At 50.0% G+C, this 20,161-nt stretch overlaps 2 protein-coding genes across 5 annotated transcripts; one reads left to right on the top strand and one right to left on the bottom strand.

Annotated features, from left to right (window-relative positions):
• Positions 1-1,096: 1,096 nt before the first annotated feature.
• On the bottom strand, positions 1,097-7,249 carry PRR3 (proline rich 3). Of its 4 annotated transcripts, XM_079933716.1 has the most exons (5): positions 7,129-7,249; positions 6,524-6,652; positions 5,736-5,798; positions 3,059-3,349; positions 1,097-2,775 (listed from the first exon to the last, which is right to left on the bottom strand). In XM_079933716.1, exons 2-5 carry the CDS (start codon positions 6,627-6,629, stop codon positions 2,669-2,671), a joined length of 567 nt encoding a protein of 188 aa, XP_079789842.1. In that variant the 5' UTR covers positions 6,630-6,652; positions 7,129-7,249; the 3' UTR covers positions 1,097-2,668. The 4 variants fall into 4 exon arrangements, with proteins under 4 accessions (XP_079789842.1, XP_079789840.1, XP_079789843.1 ...); XM_079933714.1 differs by lacking the exon at positions 7,129-7,249 and having other exon boundaries at positions 6,524-6,685; XM_079933717.1 differs by lacking the exons at positions 3,059-3,349; positions 7,129-7,249 and having other exon boundaries at positions 6,524-6,899.
• Positions 6,891-15,571, top strand: GNL1 (G protein nucleolar 1 (putative)). The gene is made up of 14 exons (XM_079933712.1): positions 6,891-7,021; positions 7,224-7,376; positions 7,667-7,848; positions 8,266-8,431; positions 8,797-8,933; positions 9,099-9,250; positions 9,368-9,439; positions 10,418-10,625; positions 10,773-10,868; positions 11,278-11,472; positions 14,042-14,220; positions 14,299-14,461; positions 14,700-14,840; positions 15,219-15,571. Exons 3-14 carry the CDS (start codon positions 7,776-7,778, stop codon positions 15,455-15,457), a joined length of 1,821 nt encoding a protein of 606 aa, XP_079789838.1. The 5' UTR covers positions 6,891-7,021; positions 7,224-7,376; positions 7,667-7,775; the 3' UTR covers positions 15,458-15,571.
• Positions 15,572-20,161: the final 4,590 nt, after the last annotated feature.

Raw genomic sequence — 20,161 nt, 5'->3', positions numbered from 1 at the left:
CTGAACTTAAAACTCATAACTGGGCCAAAATAGGTGCTTAATATTTAGAGTGAAGGAATGTGTCCACACTCATAGCTTCAACCACTACCTATATGCAAGTAACTCAGATTTATGTCTCTAGTTTTAATCTGAGTACCAAATCTGTATATCCAGCTACTTACTTTATATCTCTCCTTGGATGTCTTAAAAGATGCAACCATTCCAAAAGCAAATTAGTGGCATTCTGCCTGTTTTCTTCTAATACCTTTTCAAACAGCACTTGGTTATGTGAGCCAGAACGACCCGACCCTGGGAAACCTAAAATACTTCCATTTTGGTCTATTTCCAAATGTTCATGTTTCTTCCACTCCGCTACCCAAGTCTATACCACCACCAACTCCCTCGGACTGCTCAAGTAACTTGCTAATGCCACTTCCAAGCCTGGCCAGCTCCATACAGAGGTCATCTTTTTGAAAAACCTATCTAATCTATGATACCCACCTGCCTAAAATTCTTCAAAGTCTTCTGTCTTAAGACCCAAATCCTCATGTTCTGCAAGGCCCTGAGTCGTCTAGCTCCTTTTCCTTCTCCTCGCCTCTCACTCTTCCCATCTCCTCTTAGCGACACCTTTGCTCTCCCACCTCACCTCCTGCTTGTGCTCAGAGCTTGTCTCACCTGCCATCTCCCCAGACTCCGTGTATTACATGCTCCCCCACCACGCCTCCTTTTTTTTTTTAATATAAATGTATTTATTTTTTATTTATCTTTGGCTGCATTGGGTCTTTGTTGCTGCGCGCAGGCTTTCTCTAGTTGCTGCGAGCTGGGGCTTCTCACTGTGGTGGCTTCTCTTGTTTCAGGGCACAGGCTCTAGGCGCGCAGGCTCGCTAGTTGTGGCACGCGGGCTCTAGAGTGCAGGCTCAGTATTTGTGGCGCACAGGCTTAGTTGCTCTGCAGCATATGGGATCTTCATGGACCAGAGCTCGAACCCGTGTCCCCTGCATTGGCAGGCAGATTCTTAACCACTGTGCCACCAGGGAAGTCCCCGTCTCACTTCTTCATAGCACTTCTGACAGGTACTTCACGCATACTGGTGACTTCTTCACTAACGTGTCTCCTCTTGTAGATTTTAAATTCATTGATTTCAGCTCTCCATTTTCTCTAGCATCTAGTACATTGCCTGGCCCACACGCACGCTAGAGATATTTGTTGAAAGATTGCTTTGTCATTACCACTCCATAAACCTCAAACCATAAATGCAGGTAAAATGTTTAAAAATTACTCCATGGATACCCGGCCTTTCCTTTTTCTAAACAAAACTTTACCCTTGAACAAAATGCAACCTGGTCGGGTTGATTCCCATAGGTTAATGGGACGCCACTGGTTTCCTCAGACTGGAAGAAACTTCTAGCAACACTGCGTATGAACTAAATGAAGAATAAACTGACTCCAAGAAGAACAGCCTCACCTGCACCTCCTGAGATGACTGGAACACAGGGATTAAAGAAAATGCTTGTTTCCGCTGCATTTATTACTAATATAAAAACATGTTAGAAAGAAAAAAAAAATTCATTCTCAGTTCTCCAACGGCTCTCATCCCTCCCTCTTGCCCACACAACTCCTGACCCATTTCCCCAGGGCCAGTTCAAAACTGAACCTGTTCACTGCCGTTTTCACAGAAAACAACCAGTGCCAGGGATGCAGGGGAAGAAGGTTGGAAGAGGGCGACAGTACTGTCCAAGTTCCACCCACAGTTAGACCAGGTGGAGATTCACAGAATTCAAACGAAAGGGCTGGTGGCCTCACAATGACATAGTCTAACTAAAACGGGCTGGAGAGGAGATAGGGTAGAGGACATCTCTCGGGCCTGTGTCAAACCCAGAGAAACTGATACCGGGAGAATGGGGAGGACCAGGCAGGCAGCCTTGTGGAAGTTTCACAGTTCTCCCACGTCGGGAGGTGGGGAAAGTCTAGAGGCCACCAACGGCCCCACGCATTTTGGCAGAAAAACTCACTCTAGCGTTGGAAGGTCACAAAAATGCCATGGACACTGAGAAAGGCTATGAGGGGATGCACAGTCTCACAAAGCACAGTGATCACAGACCATAGCGGTGGAGATCATGCTAGTGATGCAGAAACTACAAAATCCAAAAGCAGGGAACGTGGCCTCTCAGGAGTGACTCTGCACCAGTCATCCCAACTTGACCCCAGGTCAGACAAGCTGGTGAGTGTCACAGAGCAGCTGACAACACTGGGGGAAGGGGGTGTCACATAAAAAGGACTTAAAACAAGCAGCGAGAAGGGAATGGTAGGAAACTGCTCCAGGGCTCTCAGGAATCCAGGGCGCTACCTGGGGCTGGGTGGACAGATGCACAAGAAACAGCACCAAAGAGGTTTCCTGTTCTGCAGTCAGCTGGCGAGGGGGAAGAGGATCCAGGAGGCAGTTGAATGGAGCAAAGATGGGGTCCCGGAGACGAGTCTCTGGAGGCTGCATCAGAAGGAAGAGTGCACACCGTGCACCAGTCACGGAACACAGCTCTGGACCCCGAGTGGGGGAGGTGGTGATGGAGCTGGGCATCACTGACTGAGGGTGGCAGGTGAATGGCCTCGCGGTAGCCATCACAGGGCCACAGGGAAGTATATGGCCGCCAAGTCAGAGGGCTCCTTCCAGTCTGGATGGGAAGGCACAGTCTCACAGAGGAGGTCCATTTACGCCAGGGTGGTAGAAGGCACAGAGGTCCTCATATCGACAGTGGCCCTTTTTGGCAAAGTGTCGGCAGACGGGGCGGTCAGATTTGTCTGTGAACAAGCGAAAACCGGGCAGTTTAAAATGCGAGTAAGAAAGAAACAAATGTAACAAAAAGCAGAGATAGAGAAGGCAGTGAGATTTCCTACTCACTACCATTTCCAGATATGATGGAATGGTAGTCTTTCTCCCGGGAGAAAAAACATTCAGGGCTACTCCTACTTCAAAAGGACAAAGGACAGCCCAAAGAAGAAGAGCCATGGGCGTTCTGGACATGAGGTCACTTTGGGAGTGATGGGTGTTCAATGTGTGCAGGCATAAAAAAATGGACCTCACCTTCCATAACCTGGGGTCCATCCTTGGGTGGGCAGGTATTCTTGATAAGAGACCAGCTTTTGAGCCTTCGAGGATTTCTCTGCTCTTTGTGAAAGCCTCCCCTGGAGGGACCCCCATGGCCTGGTCCAGGAAAAGGAGGCTCAGCATTGACCCCCCACCAACCACGACCATATGGGCCAGACCTGGGGCCTAGGCCTCCCCGAATTGGGCCTCTGCCCCGGGGAGGAGGTGGGAGACTCAGCAGTGGTGGGATCATTGGTCCCCTTGATCCCGGAGGACCTCTGTGAAGAGCTGAAGAGAGAGAGAGAGAGGGAGAGGGAGAGAGGGAGAGAGAGAGAGAGCAAGAGAGAGAGAAACATGGAAAGGTGATCAATGGCTAGCTTAATCCAGATAATGAAGCCCTGATTTTTTAAAAACTTTTTATTGAAGTACAATATACATACCAAAAAATACACAATTTTAAGTGCACAACTAAATCATCACCAAAGTAAACACACCTGTGTTTCCACTAACACAGGCTAGAGAAGGGATAGAGCCTTATTAGCACTTCAGAAGCCCCACCCCCTCGTGCCCCTCCTCCCCCACTATCCCACCCTACTCCCCAAAAGTAACAACTATCCTGACTTCTAGCATCATAGGTTAGTTTTTGCCTGTTTTTGAACTTTGCATAAATGAAATCATACAGTCTGCATTCTTTTGTGTCTGGATCCTTTCGCTCAACATCATGTTTATGAGATTCATCCAGGTTGCCTGTAGCAGGAGTTCCTTCATTTTCATTGCAGTGTAGTATCTCATTGTATGCACATACAACTTATTTAGCCATTTTACTGTGGTGGATTCCAGTGTGGGGCTATAACGAAAAATGCTGCTATGAGCGTTTTTATACGTGTCTTCGGTACACACATGGATTCATTTCTGTTGAGTGTATACGTAGTAGACATATACTGGGTCCTCAAGTATATGTATGCTCAAGTTTAAGGAAGTCAAACTTTTTTTTTTCCAAAGTGGTTGTACCAACTCACACCCCCACCAGCAGTTGTTCCATAGACAACCTGTTGTTCCTTGACAACACTTGGTAATGTTGATCTTTTTCAGTTTTGCCATTCTGGTGAGTGTGAAAAGTGGTGTTCTGTTTTGAAATTGTGGTTAAAACATGTAACATAAATTTTGCCATCTTAACTACTTCTAAGTGTACATCTCTGTAGTGTTAAGTAAATTCATCTTGTTGGAAACAGATCTCCAGAAATTTTTCATCTTGCAAAACTGAAAGTTTATAGCTACTAAACAACTCTCTTTTCCCCTCCTCCACCCAGCCCCTGGCAACAACCATTCTACTTTCCATTTCTATGAATTTAACTACTTTAGATACCTCAGATCAGTGGAAACATAGAGCAGTTTTTTTTTGTGACTGGCTCATTTCATTTAGCATGGCCTCAAGGTTCATCCGTGCTGTAGCATGTTACAGGATTTTCTTCCTTTTGGGGGCTGGATCATATTCCATTATATGATTATACCACATTTTCTTTATCCATTCATCCATCAACAGACATATGGGTGGCTTCCATGTCTTGTCTACTGTGGATAGTGCTGCTATGAACATGGGTGTGCAAGTCCCTCTTCAAGATCCTGCTTTCCATTCTTTTGGGTAAATACCCAAAAGTGGAATTGCTGGGTCATACAGTAGCTCTATTTTTAATTTTTTGAGGAATCTCCATAATGTTTTCCATAGTGGTTGGACCACTTTACAATCCCACCAACAGTACACAAGGGGCTCAGTTTCAAACTTATGTGTTTTTATCTTGCATTTATTTGATGACTAATGATGTTGAGTTCTTATTCATGTTTTTGGCTATTTAGAGATTGGTTTTTATCAGGTGGCTGTTCTGGTCTTTTGCCCATTTTTCTAACAGGTTGTCAGAGAGTTTTTATATATTCAAGATATGAGCTCTTTATTGGTTATATTCGTTGCAAGTATCTTCTACTCTGTGGCTTCCTACTAACTTCTTAATGGTGTGATTTGATTAACAGAAGTTCATATTTTCTAACATAGTTCAGTTTATCTTTCCTTTATGGTTAGTGTGTGTGTTTCTTGTCTGTTTAAAAGCTCTCATCTACTTTAAGCCCATGAAATACATTTGTTTTCTAGAATTATTTCTTTACCCATGAATATCCAATTAATTCAGCATCATTTACTGAAAAGACCACTATTTCAGTTCCATCTTCATCATCAATGAAATGGCCACATATGTGTGGGTCTATTACTGGACTCTTTATGCCGTTCTGTTGATTTATATATCTATTGTTGGGCCAATACCACACTGTTACAACTACTACAAGTTTACAATAAGTCTTGATATTCAGAGTAAGCCCTTCCACTTCAAGATTATCTTTGCAACCTCTCACCCTGATCCTCTGCGTTTCCATACAAAAACGTAGAATGTTTATTTCTACAAAAACACTGTAGGGATTATAATTGGGAGTGCACTGAATCTATAGGTCAGTTTGGGAAGAAATGACATTTTTACAACATTGAGTTTTTCCAGGCTGTCAATACACAACAACTCTCCATTCATTTAAGTACAAAATTCCTGATCTTTTAAGTCCTTTCTGGGTTTTAGTCCCTCCCTTGCTCCCTTCTCAGGACCTAATCAAAGGATGAGAGCCCCTTCCTCCTCACCTGACTTGGGGTCACCAGGCTTTCCATTGGCCATGGGGGGAGGGCCCAGAAGGCTGGGTGGTCCTAAGGGCAGACATAAAAATATGGTCATCAGAATGGACTAAAAAACTGATGATCCTGTTCTTAGATGTTTGTCTTCTATTACTCATTTCTTAATCTAACCAGCAAAGCCAGGTATGTTCTCAGCAGTGTTATGAGTTCTCACCCCATCTATTTCCAAAGCGTTTTCAGGATTTGCAAAGTGGAGACTCAGCCAAGTCAAGGGAGATAATGAGGGAAGGATACTACAAACTTTCTCTTTCCCTTACATTGTTGCTATCCAAAAGATCCCAAGGGATTCCAGAGGTAATCCAATTCCTCTCTTTCACTGCTGGCCAATCAGATAGCTCTCCCCCCACCCCCCACCTCCGAGTAGTTTACAGAAGGCTGCACTTCCACATTCCCCGTGAACGTCTGGTCACAAATTGTCATCCCAGTCATCGCAACCTACAACCTCTCTAGGGCCCCTCTCCCCTGTCGTTTTGCGGCTGCGCACACGAGCTCTTTATCTTCTCCCCTGCCTTCTTGAGAAAGGTTTAGTGGCTGGTTTGAAGTTGAGGGTTCAAGTAAGAGAACTCATTTAGTGTTCCATCCCAGCCAGGCCTCCCCCAGACCCAGACCCAGACCCAGCCCCAGCGCGTGCGCCCTTCCTCCTTCCGTTGGAGCCCCCTCCCCCGCACCTTTTCAGCCCCCAACCCCTCGCCTCGGCCGGCTGACAGGCATGTGCACACAACTCCCGGGTTCCTCACCGATGGGACTCCCATCCTCCTCATCTCCAGTCTCTTCCCGCTCTGGCAGTGGGGGCTGCTGCTGCGGCTGCTGCTGCTGATGATTCTGCTTCTTTCGTTTCGGCATCGTGGTTGCCGCAATGGCTGCAGCTGGATTTGGAGGGCAGTGAGGAAGGGGCACGCTGAGATTCTGTTTCCGCTTCCGGGGGGCAGTGGACAGGGAGGGTGAGGCTCCCGCCATTTCACTTCCGGAAGGCTGCGGGGAAACTTAGTGCGGCTGTTCTCACATCAGCCGCCTCCCTCAGTCTCTGCCAGGCATGGCAGCAATCTCAAACCTTTCCTTTGCTGCGTTTCTATAAACGCTGTAGAAAAAGTTGCTCGCTCCTCCCCTCGCTGAAAAAACCCTACAGCCGGCTCCTCATAGTGTGCCATAGAGTCGACAGGCTCTCGGGCCAGAAGGCCTGAGAAAACACGGCTGTCGCACCCTAAGATCGCCACATCCGGTCCCCGGTTTCTATGGTAACAGCTGCAGGCACAACTTCGTGCCCTATGACCTCCTTCCAAAAATCCTTGTTCCACCTGGGTTTCCCTCCTCGGCCGCGCGCTTGCACTTAGGTGCTGCTTACCATCGTTCCCACGAGGAATTTGGGTCCCAGCAGGGCGGTGCCCAGGGCTCTCCAGACCACCACTCGCCCCTCAAGACCTCTCACTCTGTCCCCAGTGTAGCCCATCAACTTGGCTTCCTTCCCGGGACGCGCAGTCGCGACTTTCCTCTAAGGTCCAGCCGGAGGATTGGTAAAGTAGGTTCTGCGCGTCCACGCCCCTTTATCCCGCAGGTGGTAGGACCCGCCCTCCGCTCCACCGCCCCCTCCAGGTGAGTGGTAGCTTCTCCCCGGCTCGCAAGGTAGTGATGACACGCGTCCCCCCTCCTCCAAACGCGATTTGGTAGCGTCCGTGACGAAGTTAGCCCGACCCTCCCACGCGCGCCTCCTTCCTAGCCGCTGCTGCGCCCTCTCAGCTCCACTGGCTCTCACGTGCGGGTAGTCCACCCCGCATCCTCTCGCCTCGCTCCCAGTGGAAAGTGACTGTATTTCCCCCTGGTTGCCTTCCACCCGGGCTGCCTGGGCGCATCGGCCTGGTCCGCCCGCTGACGTCACCTTCCAGTCCCGCCCCCTCCAGTGTCCCGGGCCCTTGCGGCGGGGGCTGGCTCGGGGGGAGTCAGTTGAGGCGGCTGGAGCTCGGCGAAGGGCGGGCCAGGTGACTGGTCCGGGCCATGCCGAGGAAGAAGCCTTTCAGCGTGAAGCAGAAGAAGAAGCAGTTGCAGGACAAGCGGGAGCGGAAGCGAGGTCAGTACGGGAGCCAGGGGAGGGGGCGGGGCTCGGACTCCCGCACATCTGGGAGGAGGGGTGTGCCCGTCTCACCTCTGGGAGGCGTGAGAGGGGGTGGCGGCCGCGCGCCGACGCGCGTGGGCGACCGCGGAGGGGATTCCCTCACCCCAGCCCCCTACATCTGGAAGGGGTGGGGAAGGATGGAGTGTTGGGGGAGGGGAATCCCTCCAGCTCCAACGGGGCGTCATCCCAGTAGATCCCTGGAGGAGAAGTGCCTCCCCCCACGCACATCCGGGAGGGTCCTGAGCAGAGTAGGTGGGAGGGTCCGGCCTCAAAAGACTGGGGTGGTGTGGGGAGGAGCCAGGCCGACCGGGTGGGGGGTCTTCTGGCCCGGGAGAGCTGGCCAGCCCTGGCGTCACCGGCTCCTCCCCGCAGGGCTTCAAGATGGGCTGCGATCCAGTTCCAACAGCCGCAGCGGGAGCCGGGAGCGGCGGGAGGAGCAGACCGACACCTCGGACGGGGAGTCTGTGACCCAACAAATCCGCAGGCTCAACCAGCAGCCTTCCCAGGGGCTGGGCCCACGAGGCTATGACCCAAATCGGTGAGAGTGGACAGGGGGCTCTGGCCCGGGCTTCCCCGCCTACCCGGAAGTCAGAGCGTTGGGGGAAAGCCTGCTGCCGTTGGGGGAGGCTTGAAACTGGTGGGGCTGGGTTACCACGGTTCTCCGCGGGCCGCTGGGTCACCGGAGCGGTCCACAATCTTCCCTTCTGGAGGAGCTGGAGAGAGTTTGGCTTTCAGAAGGGCGAAACTTAGGGGAAGGCCTGCTGTTGCGTGAAAAAGATTTGGGAGAGGGCCGACTCAGAGGGGAGACCTGAACTCTGGAGTGAAAGCTTTGCGAAGTTGCCTGCCCAAGAGGGGAATTTGTGGCCAAGGATTGTGATGGATGACGTGGTCCCTGTCCTGTAGATACCGGCTGCATTTTGAACGAGACAGCCGGGAGGAGGTGGAGAGGAGAAAGAGAGCAGCCCGGGAGCAAGTGCTACAGCCCGTCAGTGCTGAGCTGCTGGTGCTGGACATCTGGGAGGTCTATCAGCCCGGCTCCGGTGAGTGAGAGCTCAACGCCTGGATGCTTGGGACAGGCAGTGGGCTGGGGAAAGGAGTTTGGAAGAGTAAGAGCTGACCGGGAGGAAGAAGGGGTCTGGGATGGATGCACCCTTGAGTCCTGAAACTATCCTCAGACTTATTTGGATTTTTTCTTGATTTCTCAGTCCTGGACTTTCCCCGACGTCCTCCTTGGAGCTATGAGATGTCCAAGGAGCAACTGATGAGCCAGGAGGAACGGAGCTTCCAGGAGTATCTTGGGAAGATTCATGGGGCTTACACCTCTGAGAAACTCAGCTACTTTGAGCACAATCTGGAGGTGAGACTAGAGTGGGGACAGGAGTGGGGCATAGTCACCCGTGGTCAAACTGGTCTGGGGTCATGCAGGAGAGCGACTCTGGGCTCAGGTTCTCTTCCACTGACCTTGTCTTTTCAGACGTGGAGGCAGCTGTGGCGAGTATTAGAGATGTCTGACATTGTTCTGCTAATTACTGATATCCGACATCCAGTGAGTCCTGGGGATGAGGGTGGGTAAGGGGCAGGAGGGGGGAAGATTCTTGCTGGGTAAAGGGCAGAGGCAGGAGTTGGGAGTCAGAGAGGTAACCTCTTCTTTTCAGTCTCCTCTACCCCATCCTGATGTCTGCAGTCAGGAACTCAGTCTTCATTCATCAGTGTCAGAGCCTGTCACTCCTCCCCTGGCCAACTGCCTTTCCTCTCCTTTATTTCTTTGATGGAAAACTGCATACACATCCTGTTTCCTAGCCCACTAGGGCTAAATAGAAAGTCCCAGTGTGGAGCTCCAGGGGATTCTGTGAAGGGGGCTTCCCTGTCATATTAGTCACTACAGAACTCGTCCTCACCTGGGATGCTAGGGTAGTGGTTAAGGCTCTAGACTCTGCTGCTAGGCAGCCCTTGTGTGACCTGGCTGTGCCACTTCACTGTTGTCCTCCAGTGGGAGAAAGGGAGGTCTGGAGTCTGTGCGGACCTTTAGGTTGGAGCTCCGTAACACGTACACACGCACTCCTACATACTCACAGACATACATGTGCATTCACAAGCTCACTTACGCAGCTACACGTGCTCAACACAAACATGCACACGTGTGCGTGCACACACACGTTTGTGTACACATGTAGACAGTTGTGTACCTGTGAAAATAGATATTAATTTCTATCCCACCCCCAGCCCTGTGAGTGATCTCAGCGTTTAGCCCAGTATGTTGGGGGTCTCTGTTTCCTTGTCTTCTTTTTAGCTCATTTCCATTCCTAATCAGGCCTTACAGGAAGCCCCCCAGAGACAAACACATAGGTGTTACTTATGCCTGCTTTGTCTTCCTAGTTCAGTTTGGCTGATTTATCCTTGTTGCCCCAGAATCTGCTTCCACCAGGGTCTTGTCTCCAATCTGTGCCTGCTGTGTGAGGAGCTGGAGGCAGAGAACTCTGGGTTGACCTCGCATCACTCCCTCCTCCTACCATCCCTGTTCCAGGTTGTGAATTTCCCACCAGCATTTTACGAGTACGTGACTGGAGAGCTAGGGCTGGCCCTGGTGCTGGTCCTGAACAAGGTGGATCTGGCCCCGCCGGCTCTTGTGGTTGCCTGGAAGCATTATTTCCATCAACACTATCCCCAGCTCCACATTGTTCTTTTCACCTCTTTTCCTCGGGATCCCTGCACCCCACAGGACCCTAGCAGTGGTGAGTGGGCAATGAGGAGGGCAGCGTGGGAGAGGTGGGGTGGCAAGGGACAAAGGGAGACCTGATCTAGGGCCTGAGGGTGGTGGGAGAGAGGGGGTACATAAGCCCCATGGGGTGTGGTCACGCTTTTGTGCCCTCTGATCTCAGTCTTGAAGAAGAGTCGGAGGCGGGGGAGAGGATGGACTCGGGCTCTGGGGCCGGAGCAGCTGCTGAGAGCCTGTGAAGCTATCACTGCGGGGAAAGGTATGTGCCCCTTAGAGGGGAGCTGTGGGAGGCCGTGGGGGAGACCCAAAGTCCCAAGTCATTTTGCTCACCTTTCCCAAAGTCAGTCCCTCTATTATGGACTCAGGTGAGAGGCCATGGGGTGGGGTGGGAGAGGGAGCAGCCTGACTTGGTGGGACAAGAGAGGCAGCAGGGAGGCAGGAGCCCCACTGGTTTGCTGTCTTCAGTGTTGCCAGTGCTTTTCAGAAACTCAGAAATGCACCCGATTCCAGGGTGGAGTCAAGTGAAGGCTGGGGAGAGTCGCTGTTGCGCAGCTTGGCCCTACCCAATCCAGAGGGCGCCACTTACATCAGCTGTGCAGTGCATGGTCTGCGCCATCGTATACAGTGGCCCTGGGGAGAACCTTCTTCTTCTTTCCTTCCCTGCACAGTGGACCTGAGCAGCTGGCGGGAGAAGATTGCCCGGGATGTGGCTGGAGCCACCTGGGGTAATGGCTCTGGGGAGGAGGAGGAAGAGGAGGACGGGCCGGCCGTCCTGGTGGAGCAGCAGACTGACTCAGCGATGGAGCCAACAGGCCCCATACGGGAGCGCTACAAGGACGGGGTGGTGACCATCGGCTGTGTGGGTAAGGAAGCGGCGGCCACGCATGGCGGCCTCCTAGGAGGCACAGGGTTTCAATGTTTGGAAAAGAGGGAAGGTGGTGAGGTCCCATTAGGCTCCAGGGTCTCTGAGGGCAGAGGAGGCTTTCTGCTGTCGCGGAAGGATCACGGCACACCTGAGTTAAATTCTGCTTCTCAGCGTATTGATCTCAAGCAAGTTATTTACCCACTGTCAGTCTTAGTGACTTTGATTTGAAAAATGAGAACAATGATGCTCAATTAAAAGAACGGACGAGGGCTTCCCTGGTGGCGCAGTGGTTAAGAATCCACCTGCCAATGCAGGGGACACAGGTTCGAGCCCTGGTCTGGGAAGATCCCACATGCCGCGGAGCAACTAAGCCAGTGCGCCACAACTACTGAGCCTGCGCTCTAGAGCCCACAAGCCACAACTACTGAGCCCACGTGCCACAACTACTGAAGCCCGCGGCACCTAGAGCCCATGCTCCACAACAAGAGAAGCCACTGCAATGAGAAGCCCGCACACTGCAACGAAGAGTAGCCCCCGCTTGCCACAACTAGAGAAAGCCCGCACACAGCAATGAAGACCCAATGCAGCCAAAAATAAAAATAAATTTATATATAAAAAAAAGAATGGATGAGAGGAATGGAGGAAATAGTGTAGAGAGAGCCTAACAAAGCCTGACAGATAGTGATAATAGTAATAATAATAATGTTAAAAATTAACATCTTCGTGATGCTTGCTGTGAACCAGGCACTGTTATACGATTTACATATTAACTTTTTTAGTTGTAATAATCAGTCCATCATAGAATGATCATTAAATTATAGTAGTAGCTTAGAAGTGTCAGTTTCTTTCTTGGTCTTAACTCTAAGTCTAAGGAGAATCTTCCCTATTTTAAAAAATATTTTATTTATTTATTATCTAAAAAAATTTTTTTATTTTTCACTGCATTGGGTCTTAGGTGCGGCATGCGGGATCTCTCATTGCGGTGCATGGGCTTCTCTCTAGTTGTGATACGCAGGCTTCTCTCTAGTTGTAGCGTGCGGGTTTTCTCTCTCTAGTTGTGGCGCTTTACAGTAAAACTCTTTTAAAGAGGAGAGAGGAACGAGGCTGGCGGGGGTTGTCAAAGGAGAGTCTTATCCCCCCACCCCCTTTTGAGAGGAGATACAATCAAGGAACCCATGGATACGGAGGGCTGACTGTACTATGCCATTTTATTTATTTATTTATTTTTATTTTAAATTTTTATTTACTTATTTATTTTTGGTTGCGTTGGGTCTTCGTTGCTGCGCGTGGGCTTTCTCTAGTCACAGTGAGCGGGGGCTGCTCTTCATTGTGGTGTGCGGGCTTCTCGTTGTGGTGGCTTCTCTTGTTGCGGGGCATGGGTTCTAGGTGTGCGGGCTTCAGTAGTTGCAGCGCACAGGTTCAGTAGTTGTGGCTCGCAGGCTCTAGAGAGCAGGCTCAGTAGTTGTGGCGCATGGGCTTAATTGCTCCGCGTCATGTGGGATCTTCCTGGACCAGGGCTCGAACCCGTGTCCCCTGCATTGGCAGGTGGATTCTTAACCACTGCGCCACCTGGGAAGCCCTATGCCATTTTATATAAGGGACTTGCGCCTCCAGGGAGTTTGGTATCTATAGGGGCTCCTGGAACCTATCCTCTGTGGATACCAAGGGCCAACTGTACTTGAGTGGGTTGTAAACAGAGTGCAGTCAGCACCATGGTGCATCTTTGCCCAGCCTCAGTCCGCTGCTGAATGGCCAGAGTTGCATTTTACAGGGTTGGAGTTTTGCCAGGTGACTAAGAAGAAGGGGAGAGGTGGGACCAGGGAGTGAAAGGTCTATGAGGCGGACTGGCTGTAGAGCTGGATCATGGAATCTAAGTTGCATAAGAAGGGAAGTGAGGACATGAGTTGGGTATTGAATACTGTTCCCAAGCTAGTCAGTGTCAGAGGTTTATTGGAATGGAGGGACCAGAGTAAGTGAGCTGGAAAGACGAGATGTCAGGGCAGAGAGAGGGGTGCTTGCAGGTGAGATTTGGAAGGTGTGAAGTGACAGGTCCAGGGTAAGACCACAGAGGGGGGATGGAAGAAACCTTTTGGAGGGAGATTCTGGCACTGGGAGGCCAGAGTGCTGTAGAGGAGATGTGTGGTGGAAGGTGGTGGTCATGAAGAGAGTGGCAGTGAGCCCCTGGGCTCTGTCTTCTCCTTGGAGAAGTTTGATAATCATGAGATGCATGTCTCACTTAGACTACTGCAGACACAGTGCCACGCGATTGTATTTGTTTCTCATTTCATCCTAACCACTCTGAGATTGGAGGTATCTGCTCTGTAAACTGCGGAAACAGAGACTCAGAAAATTAAGTAAATTGCCATGAGGTCACAAAGCTTAGGTAAATGGGGAGGCCAGGATTCAGCCCTGGCAGCCCAGAGCCTGATTTGTAACTTGCGATGTTATACCGCTTCCTTTCTTTCTTTCTGCACCTTAGTTCTCCATTCATCTATAGCTATAGCACAGCATCCTGCCTGTCACAGAGTAAGGATCTGTCAGGTGTTAATTTTCCTTGTGTTCCTCAGGTTTCCCCAATGTGGGCAAGTCCTCGCTGATCAACGGGCTGGTGGGGCGGAAGGTCGTGAGTGTCTCCAGAACCCCGGGCCACACCCGATACTTTCAGACCTACTTTCTCACCCCCTCCGTGAAGCTCTGTGACTGTCCAGGCCTCATATTCCCCTCGCTTCTGCCCAGGCAGTTGCAGGTATAAGGGCAGAGGGGCCAGAGGTGGGGAGAATGCAGGAGATGGAGGAAGGTGCTGAGTGCTCTTGTTTCCCCTCAGGTCCTGGCAGGGGTCTACCCCATTGCCCAAATCCAGGAGCCATACACTGCCGTGGGCTACCTGGCCTCCCGGATCCCTGTGCAGGCCCTGCTCCACCTGCGCCACCCAGAGGCCGAGGACCCCTCCGCAGAACACCCGTGGTGTGCCTGGGACATCTGTGAAGGTGGGCTCCACACGCCTGGCTTTCCTCCCCTTGCCCTATCTCCTTTCCTCTCCTTCCTCAGAGGTCCTGCCATCGATGGGGCAGCTGGCCAGTCACCCCTAGGCTTCTGTCTCAGGGCCAGCAAGATCTCGGGCCTGGAATATTCTGGGGGAAACTGGAAGGACTGTGTTAGGGGAGTGGGATGATGGTGACTGGGCCTGGTTGATGGTCTTCCCTCCCCATTCTTTTCTCCTTCCAGCCTGGGCAGAGAAACGTGGTTACAAGACAGCCAAGGCGGCCCGAAATGATGTGTACAGAGCGGCCAATAGCCTCCTGCGGCTGGCACTGGATGGCCGCCTCAGCCTGTGTTTTCAGCCCCCAGGCTACAGCGAGCAGAAAGGTCAGTCGGCCAGTGTTCTTCCCTAGCTCCTGCTGTGATGGAGGCAAAAAGGTGTGGGCTTTGTAGGTGTGAGGATTCGGATTCTGTACCCATAGGCCAGCTCTGTGTTACTAAGCAGCTCTGAGATGACTTCCTGCTCTATAGAACCAGGGTGGTTAGTTGCCTTCTGGCAAGGTGGTGGTCACGTTTGGAGTTAATGTGCAACAGAGCTTCTGTTCTGTGCCCAGTACACGAGAGGTTGAATGAATGCGTGAACAAATGAATGGCAGCAGCTATAAAAGTCATTGTTATTCTTAGTCTTTGCCTCTTCCCCATCTTGGCCTGGCATTAGTTTCTTGCTCAAAACTCTCCATTCTTTTTCTTGTTTTGGTTCCCCAGGCACCTGGGAGTCCCACCCAGAGACCATGGAGCTGGTGGTTTTGCAGGGCAGGGTGGGGCCCGCAGGTGACGAGGAGGAGGAGGAGGAAGAGCTGAGCAGCTCCTGTGAGGAGGAGGGAGAGGAGGACCGGGACGCGGATGAGGAGGGGGAAGGGGATGAGGACACCCCAACCTCAGCCCCAGGGTCCAGCCTGGCCGCCCGAAACCCCTACGCCCTGCTGGGCGAGGACGAGTGCTGAGTCCCTGCCCTGCGCCATCTCCCCCCCCGCCCCACCCGTATCTTTGCTTTTGGACTGACCTGGGGGTCTCTCCCGTCTGCCACCCCAATTGTGAATAAAGATTGTCTGCTTTGTAGCCCCTTCCCCAGATGGACTGAGGTGAGAGCAGCTGTCTCAGGCTGACAGCTGTGGGAGGCTCCGCTGCTTTTCTCCCTTCTTTTTTCGTGCATTCTCTCTGCAAAGGAAGAGTCCTCTTAGGAGTTAATTCAGTGGGTTCTAAGGCCTGAAACCCGCTTCCTCTGCTCACACTCCCACTTGCACCTTAGGAACCCCATCATCAACATGGGGAGGGGAGGTCACTTCAGGCTTTTGAGGCCTGGTCTAAATTCAGCCCCCTTTGGGAATTTGTGTCAGTCCCTCTGGGATTGGAGCAGCCCCCTGTGCCCCCCCCCTCAGCTGTCAGACCTGGGTTATTCGAGGAGCTTCTGGGAGAAGAAGCAGTAAGAGAAGATGTCACAGCTGATGTCTCCAGGTGAGATATTTATAGGATTTATTCCAATTCAACAAATATTTATTGAGGTCTGACTGTGTGTCTGGACTTATGCTAAGCACTGAACATATAAAGCTGCACAAACACGCCTGACCTAAATATACTGCCTGGTCGTGGTCAAGACCCCATTAATCAGGCACCTAGCTTTTTGGATTAAGATGGGGGTATAATGTCCTCCAAATCCTTAGGGCTCATATAGTATAACTCTAGAACTTCCTGTTGATGGAGGTATTTAGTTAAGACTTGATGCTTGTGAAAATGTTACTTAAACGTGTATGAGTAGTCTTGATTAGTGGCAAAAAAGTAGCATGCACGTTTATGATTTGAGCAGAAGAGCCCTTTGAGTGTAGTGTCAAGTTTAACTAGTTAAAAGCCTGTAACACTAGGGGGTACTAGATTCATAGGGGAGGGCACAGAGCCAGCTTCCTGAATCCCACTTACCCGGGTTTGAGATGGAGCCAAGGAGACCCGGTGCAGGTTCTTAGCTGGCTTACAGTGTCAGGCACATCTCCGCAGGGGTCAGGTCTCTTGTGAGTCAGGGCACTTTAGGCCTTGCTGTACTTCTCCCTTGTCAAGCAAGCAGCTGGACTCCCAGATTTAATTCTTGGAGAAAAGGAAGAATGGGCTTTGGTTTATTCACTGCCACAATGTTGTCTGGGTCGAGTGGTAGCAAAAAGTGTTGTTTGATAGGTTAGCCATTAGGTGTAGGGGTGAGGAGAAGAGGACGTACCAGATTCTTCTCTTCACTCTAAAGCATTCTATTCAGGTTCTGGGTCTTGGGCCAGTTTCTGTAATTCCAGCAGAGACCCTGTCACCCCAGGAGCAAAAGAGGCTGAGGTGTTTGGGCCACACATTTCCTCCAGTTCCCTCCTCCACTGGTCCCAGTGAGGGCATAAATCCTGGAATTTGCACTCCAATGCAAAGTTTAAGTACTACCAGCATGTGAATATGCGTGAGGGTTGCCCAAAATGTGCCGTAAAAGAGAAAAAGTTTCAGTGGAGAGAAAAACCCACCTGTCTCCCATCTTGGGCTTTTTACCCTCAGGGATGGGTCTTTTGATGGAAGAAAGAGGACCCCAACTCAGCATCCTTTGAAGGTTCATGATGATCAGGGAAGCTCAGGGGACTTCTCTGCTGCTAGAGATGGGTTGGGGATGTTGGAATCATCTCAAAAAGTGGAGAAAAGAAAAATCAGAATTCTGTTTGTACCCCTGCCTCTGTGCTGCTTCTCTTCACTGTCATTTATCTTTTGCTCTCATGAGTTTCACCAGAGGCATTTGGGAGATCTGGGGGTGGGGGTGAAAGTTGAGACCTGGTGCTGGAGGGGAAGCTGAGAAGGGGGATTTTCATGCTGAAGACCTGAAAGGAAGCAACTCTAACATCCCCAAGGGGCCAGACTGTAAATGATTCTTCCCAGGCCCCTGCCAATACTCACTCTGTAGGAAAGTAACACTGGGAGAAGCACTATCTTAGCAACAAATAGATTTGGGAGGAGAAGGGTATATAATAACTGAAGACCACTGCCTGAGGCTGAGCTTGAAACTGACTAAAAGGGACAAAGGAAACCAGGGATCCAGTCTCCCCTCCATGATGAAATACCCAGGACCCCTGTCCTCACGCCCCTCCTGGGTCACATCCACTATGGAGACACTTGACCATGGAGGTCTTGGGCTGTGGGAGTTCCCACAGTTCCTGGCCATTCTCTTGATGGTGAGAAACTAGTGCTTCTCATTCACGCTGGAATTCCATTTAGATGCTGAACAACTTCTTCCGAGCTTCCACTTTTCTAGACTGAGTTCCAGTCCTGGTTCTGGGACAAGGTAGCTGTGTGTGGTCCAGAGTAGTTCAATTATCTGGGCCTCTGTTTCTTTATTTCTCATTATCATTGATATAGTCAGCGAAATTGGTTGAAAACAATGTGCGTCAGGCATGCTGAATTCTGGGACAAAAAAATTGAGTAAGGCATAGACCCTACCCTCCAAGAATAGAACAACCAGACACTAATACAGTAATTCCATAGCATATGTAAATTATAAAAGAATTGCTGTAAATGAGTCTATTGAGTTGTAACTAAGTAAGGTGGGTAGAACTATAATCACCCCAAGGATTCATTCACCAATCGAACGTTTGTCCATTTGTCAAGTAATTACTATTTGCCAGTCACTGCTAAGTGGTAAGTGACATAGAAATGGTCCTTTGTGGAGCTCACAATTTATTGGACTATGGAAGCAATTAAATAGATAATTACCAAAAAAGTGTGATAAGTGCTGTGAGAAGGGTGGAACAGGGTCCTGTGGGATAGTGGTGGCTTCATATAGAAGGGTCTTGTGATGCTGGTCAGAAAGGAGTGGAGGACAGGGCTGGGAGCTGCGATTGTATAGCAAGTTATATAAGACAGAGAAGATCAGTGGTCTGTGGTAAAGAATTGCTATGGGAACACCCAGCAGGGGCCAGTCTTGGTGAGTCAGAGGAAGCCTCCTAGAGGAACAGAGGTCCAAGCTGAGGCCTGAAAACTGAGCAGGAGTAAGCCAGGCATTGAGAGGGAAAGAGCATTCCTGAGGGGACAGCAAAGGGCAAGGAACAGCACGTAACAATTTTGGAAGACTAACTCGTTCAGCATGGCTGGGGCAGAGGGTTCAAGGGAGAAGTGGCGAAAGGTGAAGCTGGAGAGGCTTGGGTCAGCTCTCACTGGGCCTTGTCAACCATGCTAAAGATTAAGGCTTTATCCAGAGGAGCACTGAGACCAAGAAGGAGAGATTTGTGCCTTAGGTCACTTTGATTGGAGTGTGGAGACTGGTTTGGAAAGGGGAGAGAGATCAGAGGCTTTTGCAGAGATCCCAGAGAAAGAATGGAAACCGGAATTAAGGGTTTTGGGGGAAGAGAGGTGTGGCTGCACACAGAGATTTGGGTGTCAGTAACATATAGGTGGGAGGAGGGTAACTGAGATCATCCACAGAAAGTGTGTAGTGTGAGAAGAGAAGAGGGCTGAGGAAGGACATGGAGAATATAAAAGGGAAGGCAGGGAAAGAGGAACCAGCAGACAGGATAAAACCTAGGAAGTGTGGTGCATTGAAAGCTTAGGGAAGGAGGAAGGAAGGGCGCAGTGCAGAATGCTGCTGAGGATTGATGACAAGAATGAAGAGTGTCCACTGGATTTAGTAAAAAGCCTTGCTGATCTTGGTGGGAGCAGTTCCATTGGACAGATGAGGTCAGAATTCCCAGATGTCAGGGGATTGAGGAATAATTTGGAGGAATGAAGTGGAAGCAGTGGAGAAAAGGATATAATTTTCAAGAAGTTTGGTTGTGTTTGCAATGAGAGAAAAACGGAGAGAGCAAAGTATATAAAATCGAGGAAAACAGTTTTTTAAAGTTTTGAACATTTTCACAGGCTGTTTAGAAGGGTCAAGTGGAGGAGGAAAGGTTGAAAATGCAGGAAAGTGGGGATTAGTGATGGAACAAGCCCTGGAGAGCAGGCGGGGGTGGCACTGACAGTCCCGGTGCAGGGATTACCCTCCCGCAGGAGCCTGGTGGCTTCTGTCGTAATAGGAGGAAACAGCGCTGACATTCAGCCGGTTTGCACTGGTACTGCTCAACCAGTTGTTAAAACACTTCTGTACCAGTTAGTAAGTAGTATAAGAGTAACTGCAATAAGCAGTAAAAATAATTAATAAAAATTATAATATGAACTCATCAGTTCAAGTAATTAAGAGATTGCGACAGCCATTGGTAAATGGGTTTCCCGCTGCACCTGAGACGCTTTGCAGCGCCATCTGCCGGTGGAGCATCATCACTGCAGGCTGAGCGGCTGCTTTGAGCCTTATTAAATAAATTCTTTAAAATTACCTGTCTAAATTATCTTTGAATTATGGAGTTGCTATTGCTTCTAAGTAGTTTAGCTTCTACTTTGATTTTATTGCTAGTTCATTGTCACTCTTGTGTCCGTAGTAAACTGCAGTGTTTTAATATTTACAAATTCAAGAATTTTTAATAAAATATTAAAGCCAAACTTGAATAAAGAGATAACAAAGTTTGAACATGTTTCTTAATGTGCCTTCAGAAATATCATAAATGAGAATCTTTTGGTTTCACGGGAGAACAAAGAAGAAATAATTTAATGAGCTGCTGCCTGGAATGTCTTCTGTTACTATGTTAAAAAAAAGAAGAAGAATATGGAAA

Source organism: Stenella coeruleoalba, assembly GCF_951394435.1.
Source record: "Stenella coeruleoalba genome assembly, chromosome: 10".
NCBI lineage: Eukaryota > Metazoa > Chordata > Mammalia > Artiodactyla > Delphinidae > Stenella > Stenella coeruleoalba.
Note: the sequence above shows the minus strand (reverse complement) of the source record. Positions and strands in the feature narration are given on the sequence as shown.